The sequence below is a fragment of the Eucalyptus grandis genome, chromosome 1 (genome assembly GCF_016545825.1).
Source record: "Eucalyptus grandis isolate ANBG69807.140 chromosome 1, ASM1654582v1, whole genome shotgun sequence".
Classification (NCBI taxonomy): Eukaryota; Viridiplantae; Streptophyta; class Magnoliopsida; order Myrtales; family Myrtaceae; genus Eucalyptus; species Eucalyptus grandis.
Window position 1 is genome coordinate 19,158,361 of NC_052612.1, and position 20,229 is coordinate 19,178,589.

The 20,229-nt window shown below is 42.2% G+C and overlaps 1 protein-coding gene across 1 annotated transcript; it reads right to left on the reverse strand.

Annotated features, from left to right (window-relative positions):
• Window positions 1-16,316: 16,316 nt before the first annotated feature.
• LOC104453141 (receptor-like protein 7) lies at window positions 16,317-19,651 on the reverse strand. Its single transcript, XM_010067667.3, has one exon. The coding sequence runs from the start codon at window positions 19,649-19,651 to the stop codon at window positions 16,487-16,489; it is 3,165 nt and encodes a 1,054-aa protein (XP_010065969.2). The 3' UTR covers window positions 16,317-16,486.
• Window positions 19,652-20,229: the final 578 nt, after the last annotated feature.

Consider the following 20,229-nt stretch of genomic DNA (forward strand, 5'->3'; position numbering starts at 1 on the left):
TCACGGCCCACTTGTTATTTATACAAAACCCTGTTTGAGTTGACGAAAGAGACACTTTACCTTTGAAGCTTTCTGGAACCAGGATCCCGGATGTCAATCAGTCGTTAAAACCTCCTGGCACTCAGTCTCGAGAAGGGACTCTCCTCTCTCAGTCAAGCTTCGTGCAGTTGTTACAGCTTTGTCCACTTGGAGTCGCCAAATTTTCTCCCATAACAGGCAACAAGCCATGGAATTAGAACACCAGTTACAAATTTTATCAAATCAGCAACCTACTTTACTGAATCAATCTCAGCAACAGAGGATTAAAACAGAACTTCAACAAGCATGGCAAAGGGAAGAGCAATATTGGGCGATGCGATCTAGGATAAACTGGTTACAGTGGGGAGACCGTAACACCAAGTTTTTTCATGCTACCACCCTTCAAAGAAGGCAACGCAATCAAATTACTATCTTGAGGGATGAAAATCAGCAATGGGTTAGGGATCTTGGACTCATCAAAGTAATGACTACCACCTATTACTCACAGCTTTATACAACTTCAGGGCCTAGACCTTACGCACAGATTTTAGAACAATGCCCACAGATGGTTGATGCAGATATGAATGCAGCTCTCCTCGCTCAACCCACTCTTGAAGAAGTTCAAGTTGCTACTTTTCAACTAGGTGCTTCAAAGGCACTAGGCCTGAACGATTTAAATGGATTATTTTATCAATCGCATTGGGAAATTATTAAAGTGGACATTCACAGAGCAGTGCAGCAATTCTTTACTTCTGGCACATTACCTCTATCTCTAAACAGAACTGCTATAACCTTAATCCCCAAAACCCCAAACCCAGAAAGCTTGGATCAGTATCGTCCTATTAGCTTATGCAACTATGCCTACAAAATTTTCTCTAAAGTGCTGGCTAATTGATTGAAACCCCTGCTGCCTATGCTAATTACCAAGGAACAGAGCACCTTTGTTGCTGGCAGACAGATTCAGGACAATGTTCTAATTGTACAAGAAGTCATTCATCAGCTTAAGACAAGGCAAAGAAGGCGTCATTTTAAAGCAATTCTCAAGTTAGATATGCAGAAAGCTTATGACCGTGTTGAATGAGACTTTCTCCGAGATTATTTACTTCGATTGGGATTTCATTCTCATTGGGTCCATCTAATCATGCAGTGCATTTCCACGCCATCTTTCTCTATCAAAATGAATGGGGAGTATTCACCGAGTTTTCACCCAACTCGTGGGCTGAGGCAGGGAGATCCTTTATCCCCTTACTTGTTTATCATAATTGCAAATCTCTTATCCTTCCTAATAAGAAATGCTATGAATATGGGCTCTCTCAAAGGCATCAAGCTGAATCAATGGTGTCCTACTTTATTGCATCTCTTTTTCGCTGATGATGCTATGTTCTTTCTTGATGGTACCTTGATGGAGTGTCAGAACCTTTCTAATATTCTAAACCAGTATTGGTTGGCATTAGGACAAACTATCAATCGCAATAAATCTGGAGTTTTCTTTAGTCCCTCTTGCCCTATCTCTCTTCAGGAAAATTTAGCTGCTGAATTACGTGTACCCGTTTTACAGCGTTGTGGGAAGTATCTAGGGATACCAACTGACCGGGGAAGATCTAAAAGAGATATGTTTTCTTGGCTGTTGAGCAGAGTTCAATCGAAACTAGAAGGATGGAAGGAAAAACTAATTTCCAAGGGTGGGAAAGAAGTTCTATTAAAGACGGTTATTCAATCTATCCCATAATATGCCATGTCTGTGTTTAAGATCCCTATCTCATTATGTAAAGTTATTGAGAAAAGAATGGCAAAATTCTGGTGGAATAATGATACAAGCAGATCTGGAGTGCATTGGCAGAGTTGGAAAAATCTACGAAAGCGAAAAGATTTAGGTGCATTGGGTTTCAGGATTTGGTGAGTTTTAATTAGGCCATGCTCGGTAAGCAGGCATGGCGTCTAATGCATCGGCCATTATCTTTATGGAGCAAGTTTTCTAGGGGCTTATATTTCCATTCTTCCACTTTTTTAAAAGCTAACAAGGGCACTCGCCCATCATGGGGCTGGCATAGCTTATTATGTGGAAGGAATGCAATTTTACCACAAATTAGTTGGTCTGTGGGAGATGAAACATGCATAAACATAAGAGAAGACATATGGCTCCCTATGGGAATTCTCGGTGGACCTAAAGCCCCTAAAGAACCTACACTAGTAGCTGATCTTATTGACCAGACTACCAGTTCATGGAAGATTGAGTTATTATACAGATTTTTCGACATGCCAATCATTCAACAGTTCACAGACATCCAACTCAGGCCTAACTTTACTTCAGATGCACTTATATGGACAGCAACCAAACAAGGAACATTCACGGTCAAATCAGCATATCATGCACTCACTCAGACACAATCCGGTATCTCAACTTCAAATGCCTCAACATCATACCAAATTCCTACCTGGTTATGGTGCACCATCTGGAAGATGCCTGCTGCACCCAAAATCCGAGTATTCCTCTGGTCCATCTGTAGCAATGCCTTGGCGACGAGAGAAAACCTGTATCGACGACACATATTCGACAGTCCTTGCTGCACATTATGTAAAAGTAAGTCTCCAGAAACTTTAGAGCATTTATTCTTACTCTGTTCGTGGACTCAACAGGTGTGGAATCATTCCCAGATCGGGGTTTCAGTCCTTCTAATTAACATTCAGCGTCTGGACTCGTGGATCGTTTCCACGATTGGGGAAGGGAATCGATTACCTCGGCTGGCCTTTATTTCTCATATTCTGTGGCAGATCTGGCGCGCTCGGAATGCCTTCGTCTTCCGAAGTACTTATCCCAATCCAACTCAGGTTGTAGAAGCGGCACTGACTCACGCTCAAGCAGATCGATTATCTTCAGATCCCTATATACATAAAAAGAGTTTGGTCACAAACAGATCCCATTTATGGCGTCCCCCAGATCTCGGGGTTTTGAAAGTTAACATTGATGGATCCTTTCATCAGGGTAGTAACCATAGAACGATAGCTTGTATTTGTAGGGATCATCAAGGCCGACTTACTGATGGCTTTTCCTTAGGGGTTGTGGCCGTCTCCGCTCTTCAGGTTGAGATCCAAGCCTTATCTTTCTCGCTCCGCCATCTTCTGCAACAAGGGCTTCAAATTGCAACAATCGTCGTTGAATAAGACAATCTCACTTTGGTGGAAACTTTAAATCACCGAACACAGCCGCCATGGAGGGATCGCTCTCTCTTCGTAGAGGCTGCCTTCCTGCTAACCCTATTTCCCAACCTTACGCTAGGGTTCTGCCGAAGAGAAGCGAACACTGTCGCTGACTGGGCTTGCAAGACCCATAATAGCAATAGCTTGACTTGTAATTGGGCCCTTCATTCACCCCCTCCTCTCTTGAATCTGTTATGTGCGGATGCTATTGCCGCGGGCTGTATGGGTTATTCCAACTAATGCTATGTGGGTTTCTGTTCAAAAAAAAAAAAAAAAACACATGAAAAACATTGAACTTACTCAAGTCAAGCGTCAGACCAAAGTGCTCGCAATAGCTTTTAGTTGACTTGATTGACTAGATAATGTAAAATTATCGTAGGCGTGGTGGTCCACAAGCCGCCCCCCGGGGGGGTTCGCAAATTTTTAAAATCCCATTTTTGAATAAAACATAATTTTGTCTCTGATAGATGCGAAATATTAGTGGTAAATTTGAAATATCGATGATAACAAACCTAATAGCAAATTATCACTTGTTTTTTCATTCTACAAGCGACTAAGTAAATGTTTGTAAGTGACCAACAAAATTAAAGCTTTATCATTCACGAATTCAGCAGTAAATTGCCACTTATTTCTACAAGTAGGTGCAAGATTTTTTGTAGATTGTCAATTGAAATAACATTTCTACCATCCACAAAACCCAATATTAGTTACCACTTATTTTTTAAATTTTAGATTTTACTAGTAGACGCGTAAGTAACTATTTGTATGTTACCAATTATATATATTGCAATAAGGCACGTAACTGTTTTTTTTTTTTTGGTAAAGGTAATGGATATATAGCTAAAGACAAATACAAAGCGGCACCAAAGACTTACACTCTAACTACAGTAAGTAGAAAGAGTGGAAGGGAGCCGAAGAAAGAGCCAAAGGCAAAGAGAAACAAAAACAAGAAAAACAAAAAACGACCAACACAGTCACTAAACAGAATTCACGACAGCCAACACGAAACCTAGGCAATTCAAAAAATGAAGAGACCAAGAACGGAGAGCTGAAGTAACTTGAAGCAGGAACGCGATCCAAGCAACAACCTATAGAGTCGAAGTACGGCCTGAGAAAATGGAGGGATGAAAGCCCCAGTTCCTCTGAAGACGCCTATTTCTCGGGATATCTGGAACATTTGAGAAGGTAAGCGCTTTCTCCTTTACAACTTTGATCAGGTGATTTTTCAAGGCAGAGACGATCAAGGCTTCCCCACGGAAAATAATATCATTCCTTTTTTTCCAAATCAAGTAACATAAGGCAGCAAAAGAAAATCTAGCAATACAGTAGAAGAACCCTTTACCGGATAAGAATTTAATAGCCCAAGATAGGTTATCCACCCACAGTCTCGCTCGCCAAGGTAAGTTACACCTTGTCGCCCAAAAAGAAAGCAAGAGAAGCCGAGACATGGCAATAAAAAAATAGGTGATTGATGGAATCCGGAACTTCATTGCATAACGCACAAGTGCAAAAGTCGATTCTTCCATGAGAGAGAAAGAGCTCCTGGGTAGGCAATCCGTTCCTCGTAATCAACCACAAATTAAACTGGAATCTAGGAGCAATATCAGAGTTCCAGATAAGAGAAGCCCAAGGCACTCGATTTTTTCCTGTTCTGATGCAATCCCATGCAGAAGCCACCGAGAAGGATCCGGAGGGATCCCGACTCCAAAAGAAACGATCCGGAGTAGAGGATGAAACCGGAATGGAGAATCCCAAGCTTTGAAGGAAAAGCCTGAAGGAATCGCCCATAGGAGATAGAAGATCCGCGACTACTGCATTCTTTGGAAGACCAGATGTTTCAATAAGAGGAAGAGGAATAAGCTGATCAAGAGGGCCCTCCGAAAGCCAGCGATCAAACCATAAGGAAGTCGAAAGGCCATTTCCAATTTTCTAGAGAAATAATGGCCTAAACTCCGCTCTTAGAAGTAAGATTTTTTTCCAAGCCCAAGAGCAAACAGAAGGTGAGGAAGAGATCCAAAAGTTGTCCCTTTTTAAGAAAGTGGAGTGAATCCAACGACACCATAAGGATTCTTTGTCTGTGAAAAGAATCCAAATGTATTTAAGCATCGCTGATTTGTTACAATCTTTCAACTTACGAATACCCAATCCTCCTTCATTTTTAGGAAGGCACACTTCATCCCATGCAACCTTAGCCCCGCCTCTGCCAAGAGTGGCGCCTTTCCATAGAAATTGTCTCAAGATTTTCTCAATACTGTTTAGGACCGAAACCGGCAAAGTAAAGACACTGGACCAATACGCTTGAATAGAATGTAGGACTGACCTTATAAGTTGTAGCCTACCCGCAAAAGAGAGGAAGCGTTGAGTCCATGACGGGCCCTGGCAGTAATCCGAACAATCAAGGCCACGCAATCTGCTTTCCCAAGTCTGGAGGAGATGATCGGTACACCTAAGTATTTCACTGGGAGCTTTCCTTCTTGAAACCCAAATGCCATAAGAATATAGTTGCGCAGCGAAGGAGCCCCACCCGATAAAAAGATTTCGCTTTTGTTCTTATTCGGAAGGAGCCCAGTCCAAGAAGAAAATAGATCGAGGCCCTTTTTCAGAAGAGTAATGGAAGGCCAGTCTGCCTGACTGAAGAGGAATACATCATCAGCAAAAAAGAGATGAGAAAGACGGACTGGTTTACATCTCCATAATACTTAAACTCCCTCCGAGCAGTATTTGCATTCAATATTCTAGAGAAAACCTCCTTTACAAGTGTGAAGAGGTAGGGGACATCGGATCACCCCGCGAAGCCCCCTCCCACCCGAAAGAAGCCATGCAGTTCTCCATTAATAGAAATAAAGTATTTCAGGGTCCGAACACAAACCATAATGGGTTGAGTAAGAGGTTCAGGAAAGCCAAATGCCAACAAAGTAGTTTGAAGAAAGTCCCAATCAACAGTATCGAAGGCTTTCTGAAAATCAACCTTTATTGCACACTTGGGAGTATAAGGTTCTAGATGAAAGCCAGCAAATAGCTCTTGCGCCATCAGTATATTATCCCTAATCCTTCTCCCTTTAACAAATGCATTCCGGAAGAATCAACCAAATCGTTCAAGACAGAATGACTAGGCGATTAGCCAAGATTTTTGTGATGAGCTTGTAAATAGTATTACAGCAAGCGATAGGTCGGAAATCAGTCACAACACAAGCATTAGGCACTTTAGGTACCAAGGCAAGAATGATATTATTTACCTCTCTCAAAAGACGGCCTGAAGAGAAGAAATCAGAGACCGCCGCCGTCACCAACGGGCCAACAGTCCCCCAGCAAGTCTTAAAGAACTCAACAGTAAAGCCGTCAGGACCCGGGGCTTTTCCTTTCGCGAGAGAAAAGAGCGTATCTTTAATTTCAGATTCTAAGACCGGTCTAGAAAGGGAGAATACCTGATCAACCGACAGAGGTCTTCGAATGAACTCTTTAACGTCCTGCAATGAAGGCTTGGATAGCATCGTTTGAGGAGATAGGAGATCATCGAAGAAAGAGACAAAAACACCGTGGAACCGCTAAAGGGTCACTCAATCAAAGCACCCGAAGAATCCTTAACTGAGAGGATTCTATTCCTGAGCTGCCTTCTCTTGACGGAATTATGAAAAAATTTAGTATTTCAATCACCTTCCTTGAGCCAGCGGATTCTTGATTTCTGCCTGTAAAAAGATTCCTCATCTCTACGCAAGTTCACAAAGAGCTTACGGTGCACCTTCTCAAGATCAGCAAAGTCAGAGTTGGTCGGATCAAGATGGAGATCAAGCTGAGCAAAACGAAGAGCTTCTCTAGCTTCCGCTATCCTCACCGAAATATTGGAGAACTCCTCCCTATTCAGTTTTTTGAGCCGGCTTTTTAGCACCTTTAGCTTGGATACTAGTTTGAACATAGGAACCCCAACAACCGGAGTATCCCAAGCTTGCTGAACGATGGAAAGGAAGTCAGAATGTTTAGCCCAAAAATTAAAATATTTGAAAGGCCTTCTTTTAAAAAACGGGTTGAGGACTCTGACAACCATGGGCGAGTGATCCGAGATGCCCGGATTCAGGAACGAGGCCTTAGAGAAGGAGAATTCCATATTCCATTTAGAATTAACCAAAACGCGATCGATTTTCCTCATTTTTCTAGAAGTACCAGCAGAGGTCGACCAAGTAAACCGAAGGCCAACATACCTAAGATCACCCAATTCAGTCTGAGCTAAGCAGTTTCCAAATTCATCAAAATAAGGAATCCATAAGCTGGAGCCACCAAACCGGTCCGAAGGATCTTTAATGGCATTAAAATCTCCGGCTATCAACCAAGGCATATCCCATAAGATTATTCATACGAAGCAAGTCCTCCCAAAGAGGCCGGCGGGCGGCGAAAGAATGTTCTCCATAAACAATAGACACGCAACAAACCATACCGGTCGGGGAGTATGTCACGACCATGTACGGCTTGATCACTGATCGACAACATTTCATAGCTAACATACTCAAGGTTCCAGCCTACCCAAATTCTTCCACGAGGGGAGAAATCATAATTTGCAACCCAATTCCAACCATTCAAAAAGGAGGAGGATATAGATTCAAAATAAACTTCAGGAACTTTAGTCTCGATAAGGCCAATAAGGCACAGATTGTGGGTGGAGACAAATCTCTTAACTTCTGCCCGCCTGACAGGGTTCATGAGGCCTCTTATGTTCCAAGCACCTATATACATATTTAAAAAGAAGAAGGAGAAGATTACCTCTTCTTGGTGGCCCTTTTCCGACCCACAGTCGGATTAGGAGCCACAGAAGGAGGAGGATCCGGGCATATAAGCAGGAGCTTATCTTGTAGTGTCTCAACCGGGACATTTTTGTGAGGATCTTTCGGAGAAGGGCATCCAACCGACAGCAGGTCCTCATTGTCCGAAACGGCATGAATGATGGAGTTACCAATCTCGTCCGAACAATCAGGTAGAATCAAATGAGGAGAGACGACTTTCGCTTTTGCCAAAGAAGAGCTTTCAATAGCTTTCGAGGAAGATAATGGGATTCCAGGAGTCTTGTGAGACAATGAAGCAGAACCAACTTCCTTAGATGCAGGGCCTTTTAGTTTTAGCTTTAGAGAATGCCCCCCTTCAGTGGGCAGGGCTAAACTAAAAGATGCAGCTCCTTTATGGACCACCTTCTTATTTCTTTTTACTTGCTTCCAACCCGGGTCAGCAGAAGTATGAGGGATAGCAGCAGAGACAGTATGCAAAGGCAACTTCTGAGCTCCTTCGCATCCAGAGGCCATAGCAGTAGAATTGAGAGAGCTTGGAGATTTATCAGCGAGTAGGATTTGTAACCTTATGCATTTCGGTGAGGGTCTCCTCTGCTTGGAATAGGTCTAGCATCGAGCTTCTTAATAAACAAGGGGTTATCATGTGTTCTGTCCGAAGACTGAGCGAATTGAGGATGCGAGCTTGCTTGAACTGCAGGCCGAGATGAAGGGATAGGAGATGAAGTCCCATCTTGAGGAGCATGGGGTCTAGCGATCAAAGATCGTTGAGCATTTGCAGTAGAGATCTGAGCAACACCAACACTGCATTTGTGGCCAAAGACACCACAACCTACACAAGCCGTGGGTCTCCATTCATATTCTACTTCCACGAAACATGAATTGCCTTGGTGAACCAATTCAATGGACTCACATGAAGGCTGCTTTGCTGTAATCTCTACACATACTCTAGCATAAGCCAGAGCTTTCATTTGATCAGTACTTCTGTCTACATAAAGCGGTTTACCAACCTTACTTGCAATCTTACTGATAGCCTGAGAAGACCAGAACACGGGAGGTAATTTTTTAAGCCTTACCCACACAGGAACCGTAAGGTGGGAGTCCTTCCGCAAATCCAGGGCTGGTCTCCATTGTTGCAGCACAAGAGGTACCTTTGAAACGATAATAAGGCCTCCTTCCAACACTTTTCTCCTAACTCCCAATCCGGAATATGGAAATAGAAAAACCCCTTCCCATCAGCCATTAGTTCGACCAAATTAGGCCCCCACGCCTTTTTGAAAGCTGCTTACGTAACTTTAAAAGGAATTCTTTTGCCCATATAATATCCAACGAGACACTCTTGAAGTTTCGGGTCAGCAGCCTGCAGATCATCATCAGTCATTTCCACAGATGGCCCATCATTGATTGGAGGAATGAACTCCAAGTCGTAGCCTTTGGTGGCTACTCTGGCCATAGCCACACTCGCCCAATTGCGCAGGTTTGAGTTTCTCGAGATTGCTCGCTGAGGTCGCTTCGAACCTGATCTACCTCTACTTCTCCCTCGCGGCCCATCTGGATCACGAGAGGAACGGCCTTGAACAGAAGGCTGCTTTGGACTAACAGGGGGCCGAACAGAATCACCCAAGTTCTCATTAGCAACACTGCCACGAGAGGAGGGGCCATGGTCAGGAACGGGAAGGCTACGAACAGCCCTTTCCCCCTTAATTTGGGCCGAAGAAGTTCCGGGATCCATAACAGCAACGAATTGCAGAGAAAGGGCGAGCAAACCCTAACCAAACTCGGGCATTTGAAGCCCAAAGAGTTCACTTACCAGGGCAAACTTAGGGGGGGTTGAAGAGGCCTACCAGGCGCCCTAAGTCCAACAACTGGCTTCAACGAACTGTCAGCAGAAAACAGGGCTTCGGACGCCCTTTAAGAGAGCTTCGGAGAACATAGGGCGCGCGGGAAAAGGGCAGAGGTCCGAGATGGATGCGGAGGCATTGGGCAGCGGGAGCAACAAAGGCAACGACGCTCGGAGCTCCGGCGACGGAGCCGCTGGTGGCTGCAACGAGAGAAGCGTGGCTCGGTAGCGCGGGTGACGGTTGAGAGGCGCTCGGGCGGAGGGCAGGGGCGGAGGCGTAGCAACGGCGGAGGGAAGGGACGGAGGCGCAGCATCGGGCGGAGGCAGAGGTGTGGACGCCGGACGCCGGGCGGAGCTGCTGAGGAGGCAGGCGAGCAGGTGCTCGGCGGAGCGACGAGGAAGAGCTCTCCGTCGGGAGAGAGGTTTTTTGGTTTCTTTTTTGTTGTCTGTGAATGAACGTTCATATAAGGCACGTAACAGTTTGTAAGTTATTAATGAAATAATATTTTCCCATTCACAAGCTCAATAGTAAATATATATCGTAAGTGGTAAGCTATTAGAACATTGACAATCGAAAGTGCCCAACATAGTTGCACAATCAAGTTAATTTATTTAATCAATAGGTAGCAAGTCGGACGATTAACTACCGTTATATAAAATTTACGGATGGTGTTACGGGTCTACTATTGAATGAAAACTATTCTGTGTGGGTCAAACAGAATGCTGGACACTTCTTTGTGATCCTTAGACGACTCATCATGACCCAAAAATGAGTACAGGTTTCCGTGGCATTTTCTTCGGGCAAAGTACAACCTAAGTGCCAAAATTTGGCACGAAGAGACAGTTAAATGCCAAAAGTTAGGAAAATGCACTTAAGTGCCATCTCTAGCGAATCATTTGGAAATCTTACGTGGCAATTTTTTATTTTTATTTTTTTCGTCTATGTGGCTCGCCGAAATGCTGACTCAACAAAAGAGGCAAAAACAACGTTGTTTTTGAGCAGATTTGAATGTTAAAATAAAAATTAATTTAATTAACATTTTTAAATAAATAATTATTATTTTAATTTATTTAAAAATTAAAAAATTAAAAACAAAAAACAAAAAAGAGGGGGAGAGGAGGTAGCGGTTGAGGGCTGAGCCCTTGTCCCCGCCGCCTCCCCGTCGTTGCCGGGAAGGACTGGTGACGGTAGGGGGACTGTTCGCGGGGTCACCGGCCCCGGTTAAGGCTTGGCGACACTGGCCGACGACCTCGGCCGACCTTCCCCCTCCGTTGCCAACCCTTCCCGATAGCGGCGGGGAGGCGGCAAGGATTGCGACCTAGCACGAGATCTAGGTGAGGTTCGTAGCCCTTGCCCGGATCCAACGAGGGCTCGCGGGCCCTCGCCACCGGTCGGCCGAGGGTCGGCGACCACGGCCAACGCTCCCCCTCCTTCGTCGCCCCTTCCTAGTGGCAGCGGCGGCGGGGGCTCAACTCTTAGCCGTCTCCCTCCCCCTTTTATTTTTATTTTTATTTTTAAATATTTTAAATAAATTTAATTTAAATTAATTTTAATTAATTTTATATTAATTTTATATTATGTTAGAGATAAAATGTCGGCATTTTTGCATTTTCTAGTCACATTAGCGTGTAAAAGGACGTCGTTTTGCACTTACCTCGCCAAAAATCACCACGTCATCATTTTGGCTGGATTAACACTTAAGTGATCCATTTTGCTCCGATTTTGGTACTTAAGTGTCACTTTCCTTTTGGCACTTAAGTATCCATCTGTGCCAAGTTTTGGCACTCTAGGTATCCGGCACTCCATTTTCTTCGGTCCCCTTTATGTACAGGGCATTTTATGGGGATAAGTACAATATCAGTATCATAAGTTGTGTACGTCACTCACTTTGTTGCCAACAGTTTCTGTCAGATCACTTAAGTGCCAAAAAGTTTGAAAAACACTCACTTTGGTGCCAACTCCAATCTGATTGGCCGAAAATCTGACATGACACTTTTTTTTATTAATTTTTGAAGTTGATGTGGCTTGCCGGAGAATACAGTCATCATTTAAACAACAAAACGACACCATTTGGTATGTCTCCCCCAATTCAAAACCCTAAATCTCCAACCAGTTTCCGTCCTCGACGGCCCCTGCACTCGGCGACTGCGGCTTCGACCTCAACCCCGACCTTGACGACGGCCACTCGGCGGCTAAGTCGAAGGCCGTGATCTGGCCGGTGCTCGGGGAGGCCGTTAACGAGTGTGCCGCCCCCGATCTCTCCCTCTCCATCTTTGATCTCCCTGACGAGTGCTTGGCCTACGTCTTCCAGTACCTAGGCTCTGGTGACCCAGGCCGGTGCTCCCTCGTGTTTCGTCACTAGCTTGCGATCAAAGGCCAGAGCTGCCAGAGGCTCGCTCTCCACACCCACTTGGAGCTGCTGGACGCGGTCCCGGCTCAAAGAATTTGAGGACATTGAAGCTGGTGAAATGTTACCGAGATTGGGACATGGTGCTACTATGACGGAGGCCGAGCAACGACGGCTTGAGTGATGGAGGTTGAGCGACAGAGGCTGAGCGACGGCGACTGAGTGACGGAGGCCGAGCAACGGCGGCCGAGTGATAGAGGCTGAGCGACTTTGGCCGAGCGACGGCGGCCAAGCGACGAAGGCCGAGCGATGGCGGCCGGCGTTGGGCGAGGATCGAACAAAAAAACCATAATTTCAATCCCCAAATAAAAAGAAAAAGAAAAATCCAAATGAGTTGTGCAACGTCATTTTCTCGAGGCCATCCACTTATGACGGCAAAATGATGTTGTTTTCTTAAGGAGGACGGAAAACGATGTTGTTTAAAGGTCTTGTCGATTTTTTTTTTAAAAGCCACGTAATCATTTTGACCGGAATCTCTCGCCAGTGGCACCAAAGTGATCGTTTTTCCTCTGATTTTGCACTTAAGTGATCCAACGGAAACTTTTGGTATCAAAGTGAGCGCTGTACACAACTTATGGCACTAATAGTATACTTCTCCGGCATTTTATGTGATAGCTACTTTGCAATCTTCTCTTGTTTAATAATTTCCAGGCTACAAAGAGGATCAACTTTTGGACAATTTTGGTTGTGAAACAAGATACGGAACACTGTTCCATGCTGTTGAATTTTGTGTAAGAGTTGGTGATTGTAAAACCCCGATGGTAGCAAAAATTGACCGCACTTGCTCGGTCTGTATGTTAGTAACGTTCAATCAGCTTTTTTTTTTTTTTTTTTAAGTTTCGGCTTTATTTGATTCTTTGAAGTTAATGATTATTCCACAATTTACCATCATTTATTTTCTTAAGCTACAAGCCTGTTAAAGTTACAAATTTTCAAAACAAAACTACCAACCTTAATTTGAGTAGCTTAGGAACATTTATCTTAAATAATCAAATATAGGTTAGTAATTGAGTTAAATAGAGTTAATAATTTCATCAAAAAGGCTATAAGTTTAAATTCCACCGATAAATTATGGTTAATAGTCGGTAAGGGTTTGTTTGGTAATTGACTAATTCTTTGCTATTTCTTTTCTTTTGTTTTCTTGAACAAAAAAAAAAGAATATAAATTAGTTTAATAACGTTAGCTGATTTTTTTTACTCTCGGGAACAAATCAATGGCCAAGGAATAGATTTGGAACATAATCAAAAAGTTGAAAAAAAGTTACTTTTTTTTTGTTTTTGTTTTCGGAAACAATTCTAGAAACAAGCCATTTTCTTTTTCTTTACTTCTTCTTCCTCCTCTAGCCGGTTGTTGGAGCTTGGTGACGGTCGGCGACTAGCTAGAGACATGGTCCAACAACCTTGTCGGCCCTTGGCGAGATCGAGGTTTGCTCGACTATGGTAAGGCTCCCCCAAGGCCAATGTGGTCGCCGACTCTCTTCTCTGGCTAGTTTTTGGCCATCACTAAGCGACGGCGACTGGCAAGAGGAGGAAGAATATAAATTAGTTTAATAACGTTAGCTGATTTTTTTACTCTCGGGAACAAATCAATGGCCAAGGAATAGATTTGGAACATAATCAAAAAGTTGAAAAAAAGTTACTTTTTTTGTTTTTGTTTTCGGAAACAATTCTAGAAACAAGCCATTTTCTTTTTCTTTACTTCTTCTTCCTCCTCTAGCCGGTTGTTGGAGCTTGGTGACGGTCGGCGACTAGCTAGAGACATGGTCCAACAACCTTGTCGGCCCTTGGCGAGATCGGGCTTTGCTCGACTATGGTAAGGCTCCCCAAGGCCAATGTGGTCGCCGACTCTCTTCTCTCTAGTTTTTGGCCATCACTAAGCGACGGCGGCGGCAAGAGGAGGAAGAAGAAGAGAAGAGAAAAAAAAAGAGGAAAATCTCAAAAAATTATTAAAATATTAAAAGAAATTCTACATCACAAATTTTTTTGAGAATTTTACCAAACACATTTTTATTCTTTTTTTTATTCTAAGAATATAAATTTTATGCAGTTATCGAACATTTTTGAATACCTAGAAATTCATCCAAGGAACGGAATTAGAAAAAAATATTTATGACTAGAAATTTTTTCTGATAACAAAATAGTTACAAAATGCAACCTAATTTTAAAAAGAGTTGATAATTTCTCTTGCATTAAATTGAAAGGAAGAAAAAAAAGGAAGGAAAAGTAAAAAAGCACTAGTAAAACGATGGAAAATGGGCGTTATCTTTACTTAGAGGTATAAAGAGCAGTATAAAGGAAGATAAAAAGAGGGGAAAATCCGAAAAGATATAAAATTAAAAAAAAAAAAAGACAAATCGAGCTGTAAGCACATTTACTTGATCCGTTGTGCATGCTAGAAAAGTACTATGGCCCCCCACCTCCAGTGGGCTATTACCGTACTTTCATTCCTTGATGCAACTTTTTACTATATATAATAGAAATGCTTATCTAACTCATGTCATGCACGCTGGAAAAGTACCATGGCCCCCACCTCCACTGGCCTATTACCATACTTTTATTTCTTTATGCAACTTTTTACTATATATAATAGAAATGCGTGTTAGTTGGCTGAAAGAGCAATCAATGCATTATGAATGGAAAATCCTCATAGTCGCTCCAGCTTTTCTCTTCTGGTATTGCACATCGATATATATTTAAAGGATTTCTTCCTTCTTTTTTGTTTTATTGTGAGTTTTGCCATGCTAAGAGTGATTTGATAGAGATTTTTAGACTTCTGATTTTTTTATTTTTTTTTGGATTGTGCAATCGAGTGTTGGGTTAGTTTCCAATAAGACTCGAAACCAAAACCATAAGAAGAGGATCAAACTCTCACCATCTAAGATGACACCTTATTGTTAGGTTTTTACCGTAGTTAAACTGTCAAAATCCTACATCAACGGAAAGCAATCCTATTGAGTAATTCATAAATACAAATCGCCCTTAAATGAGCACCCCATTGCTCAAGCTAATGAAAAGCTCTATTTTCTCTTATTCAAAAGAAAAATAAGCACCGCGTTGTATGTTTACTTACACGTTCTATTTTCTATTTTCCTGCTTGAAATGAGTTAGATTATTGCATACGTTATCCACAAAAACATAAGGCATAGGCTCAATTTCTTTTCGCTAGACTAAATTACCCTAGTCTCTATCTAGACTTGCGAATTGTGTGAATTGTTGGATTCAAGTCAACTAACGCATTTGTTCCTGCACAGAGGAAAAGTCAAAGTAAAACAACAAAGAAATATTTTTAAAGGAAATTGGCATATGTCTCTCTTGGTGCCACGACAAGAGAACATTAGAGAAGATTATGGATTTGTTGGGATTTTGTGAAAACATGCATAGGTGGAAATAAATCAAAATTATAGGGAAAGCAAAAACCGATACATGTTGTTGACTCTGAAACCATTTCAAACATTAATCTGGCCCTTGACTCAGAAACTGTTTCAAAGCATTAATCTGCCCTTTTAATTCTAAAATCATTTAGAGGACTCATCTTAGGCATAACTAGTGCTGTTTTGTGCGCACGTTACTATGTGTGTGCATCATATGCATGCATGACCATGACCCAAAACAATTAATTAAATCCCATTAATTTAACTTCAGCTTAACTTGTAATTTCAAATACATTTGCAATAACATTTCTCCATTCAAATGTCATTTTAAATTAGTTATGGTGTGTGACCTCTCTAAGTTCATCACTAAGTTAGCAATATAACTTGTACTACACATTAGCACTCTCAAGAGAATTGATTGTCTTGATCAATCTCCAGTTCCTACAAGCCATAAGTGACATCTAGCAATATGTCATTGCTACCCAGATAGTGTGAATATCTTAAGAGCATAATGAACCCGTCATCTTTGGCTACCATATAATTCAATCATTCCTTCTTACTATATTCCAATCGAACCAAGATCATAGAAATTACTTGTCAAGCCACCTATTCGACCATATGCAAAGACCTAATTGACAGATTTTTTTAATGAGGCATGAACTATTCATTTTTGGTTATAATCCCGGATGAGGATTTCAATACAATGTCATGATTAAATAATATAGGACATAATTATTGTACCTTTTATATAATAAGAAGACAAATTCCATATTGCTTACATGTGTGCCTTTGTATGTAAATAAACTATAACTATCAAGTATAAAGAGGTTCAACGAAGCATCACTATATGCATTTGTGAACCATAGCTATCCAAAACACAAGTCAATACCGTGCCTTAGGTCTAAAGATTATTCGCACAAAAATTAGAGCATAAATGATTAGACATTGAACCGCCTCGAGGATCTTATCCACAAGATCGTCATACCATTCTTGGCCTGTCTTCCAAAAGGTAAGAGGTGCAACAACCACTGCAGCACCTGCCACGAAACCCAAACCGACAAGAATGAACTGAAAATTAATGCTTTCCCCACCATCAGAACCATGCTTAGTGGTGTTGATATTTGAGCAATTTATTCCCAGCTGTACTCCACACAATCCGCTATTGCCTTCGAAGGAACTTGCTGAAAAGGTGAGAAATTGCTTGATCTCTGGGATGCTTCCCACAAGTTTATTGTATGAGAGGTTCAGGAAGGAAAGAAAAGTAAGATCTGAAAGCTGTGGGGGAATCGTCCCATTGAGGTTGTTCCGTGAAAGGTCCAAGGACTCAAGCTGTGGCAAGTTTGCTAGGGATGAAGGAATTGGCTCCGATAATGCATTCCTCGATAAGTTGAGGAGATAAAGCGCTTTGAGATCCCCTAGAGTATCAGGTATTCGACCTTCAAAATTGTTGCATGAGAAGTCAATTGAAGTGAAAAGAGTCAAGATCTTCACCAGTTCCACTTGCAGACCTTTGAGGGTGACGCTTACTGTGTCCTGATAATAGAGTCCACTCAAGCGAAGAAATTGATATTGGATATGATTAATGTCTACATTAAACTTCATAGCCTCCCAAGTTGTGAGGCCTTTAGCAGGCAGAGTGCCATTGAAATTGTTGGAAGATATGTCTACAATTTGAAGCATCTTCCAAGTGCCATGAGGCTCTGGACATCCAAGGTGTCCATGGAACTTGTTGAATCGTAAAACAAGGACACGTATACTTGCAATGCTCCTCAGTTGACATGGAAACACATCATCAATCTGGTTGTTTCCAATGTCTAAAACCTCCAGATTTGTGCAATTTGCCAATGACTTTGGGAGCTCCCCTTGTAATAGATTATAGCTCAGATCCAAAGTCTTCAAACCACATGTTTTGGTGATATTGAAAATGCTCCCATCCAAGGCATTATTTCTCAGGTTTAACACCTTGAGAGACTCCATCACTAAGCAATCAGGAATATTTCCCGTCAAATTATTATGAGATAGGTCAAGTACCTCAAGATATTCAGCTTGGCAAATTGATTCTGGGATAAACCCCTGGAACTTGTTTTTAGACAGGGAGAAATATATTGCCACAGAAAGGTTCATACCAATAGCATGTGGAATGTCTAAAGCGAAGTTGTTGCTCGAGAAGTCCATGTATGTGGCCAATGGTGGCAGTGGCAAAATTTGTCCACCAAGCATGTTACCATGGAGGTCAAGAACTGATAGATTAGATGTAAGATTAGATGGTGTTTCAATATTGTCCAGAAAATTAGATGAAAGATTGAGATACAGAAGATTTTGAAGCTCCCATATCCATGTCGGTATCTTGCCCTGAATTTGATTGTCAGAGAGGTCTAGAAATCTCAATTTTTGTTGCTCAGCCAGGAACTTAGGCAAAATGGTCAACTGGCAAGAAGCCAACTTTAAAGTTGTAAGTTCAGGGAATGAAGACGCCTGGGAAGTGGTATTTGTGGCGTCAATGGAAAAATGATTGTAGGAAAGATCCAAATAAGAAAGATTTCTCAGCTGTCGAACCAAATCAATATGGAATGAGCCACTGAAATTATTGGAAGAAAGTGAGAGGTACTTGAGCCCTCGGAGTTTCCATATAAACATCGGTAGTTCTCCTCCTATATTGTTGTTGCTCAGATCGACTGTATCCAGCATGTGCAATGTAGCGTTAAAAGATCCTATCAGTTGACCAGAAAATTGGTTGTTGGAAAGTTGAAGCTTCTGAATTGATGGAAGTGCAAACAGAGACGAAGGAATATTTCCTTCAAGTGAATTGTATCCCAGGTCGATATTAAGAAGAGTCAACAGGGATTCCCACTGTGTCGAATTAATCGGACCGGTTAGCTTATTGTGGGACAAAGTGATTTGTGTCAGATTCTTGGACTTGGTGAGTGATGGAATTAAACCAGTAAAATTATTCAATGACAAGTCTAAAAAAGTCAGTCGCAAAAGATTGGTGAAAGAGCTTGGGATATTTCCACCCAAGCTGCAATTCACCAATGCTATTGTTGACAGATTTCTGAGATTACCGATTGAATATGGGAGCCTCCCAGAAATATTTGTGAAACTAAGAACCAGTGTCTGAATAGAACCATTTTCTGGAAATTCTGGCAAAGAAACCTGAAGAAGTTGGTTGACTGATAGGTCAAGGGTCTGAAGTGTTTGTACCTGGAAGATTTTTTGAGGGAATACTCCGTGCAGGCCACAAGAACTGAGATGCAGAGTTCTTAAATTGCCGAAGAGGGCAAAGAACTCCGGGACGGTGGTAGACAGATGATTGCCGTCCAGTTTAATCACTGACAGAGAATGAAGATTCACGAGGGAAGAGCAAGTCTCAATGGGACCTGATAGATTACAATTTATCATGCTCAACACTTGAAGTTTCGGCAGTGAAGAAGACAGGGCATTGCACCATTCATTGCCTGTAGCAGACACGTTCACTCCGTCAAGGTGCAGCTCTCTCAGCTCGCTAAGATTCTCCACAAGCATCTTTAGATTCGGATTCTCCACTTTCAGTGAAGTGAGCCCGGGAAAATAAAGCATGGATACATCAAGAGTAACCAACCTTGTCAAACGTGATATTCCAATGGGAATCTGTCCTGTGAAGCCCGCATTTGAAAGATTCAGGTACACCAAATTGGTAAGATTACCGAACCCAGATGGGATCTCCAAAAACTGGAAGCGGTTGAAGGCCAAATTCAGCCTCTGAAGATCCTTGAGTCTGAAAAGAGCCGATGGGTCGTTAAGTCCACCAGCAATACCCTCGTTGCTCAGATCAAGACCCGTAACTTGGCCGTCTTCGCAGGTCACGCCATCCCAAGAATCATTGCTCTGTGGCCATCTGACCAATTTCGAGGACAAAGAAGCATTGAAGTTGAGGCTATTCTTCAATTCCAGCAGCAGCGATTTCTGATCGCCGGCAAGACACTGCCCCGAAACCAAAATCCTGCCTATGCCGAATGGGTTGGTTTGCGCGAGTATTAAGACCAGCCATAGGAGGAGCCAAATCCTCATTTGTTTCAAGCAGATTAGGAAACACTATTTTACAGAGTTTGTGTGTGAACACATACAAGGAGTTGTGTTCTTAATGGAAGGCAGATGAACATGAACTTCCTTGTATGAGATTCCTATGAAGCTGCGTTTGGTCTAATTCTTTTTACATCCTATCATTAATTTTTTAGTCCCTACTTGTCACTATCTAAAGTTGACTTGACTTGCGATTGCAAATTCACCAAGTCGCTTGGTTGAGCCAAGGCCTTCAGTGGTTGTCGACTGTTGATGAAGCAAAGCCAAGAAAGAAAAACGAGAGCAACTCTTTCCCTTGCATATCATTCCCCGCTTTCTACGGTACAAGTTCCCTTCTAGAGAACAGGTATTCATTTCGCTCCCATTTTGTTTCTGCGAGGTCTATCATTCTTGGAGATTTTCTGATTAATGGTCACTATTGGGAAAGTAAGACACTCAAAGATGGAGCTCTCAAGACTCCTTTTCATTTTACATTTAGACTGATCTTCGAAAGTTAAGGAAAATGGAGACATCAGTCGGAGCACATCACCAATAAAACATAGTGATTCGTGTTTTTTTTTTTTTTT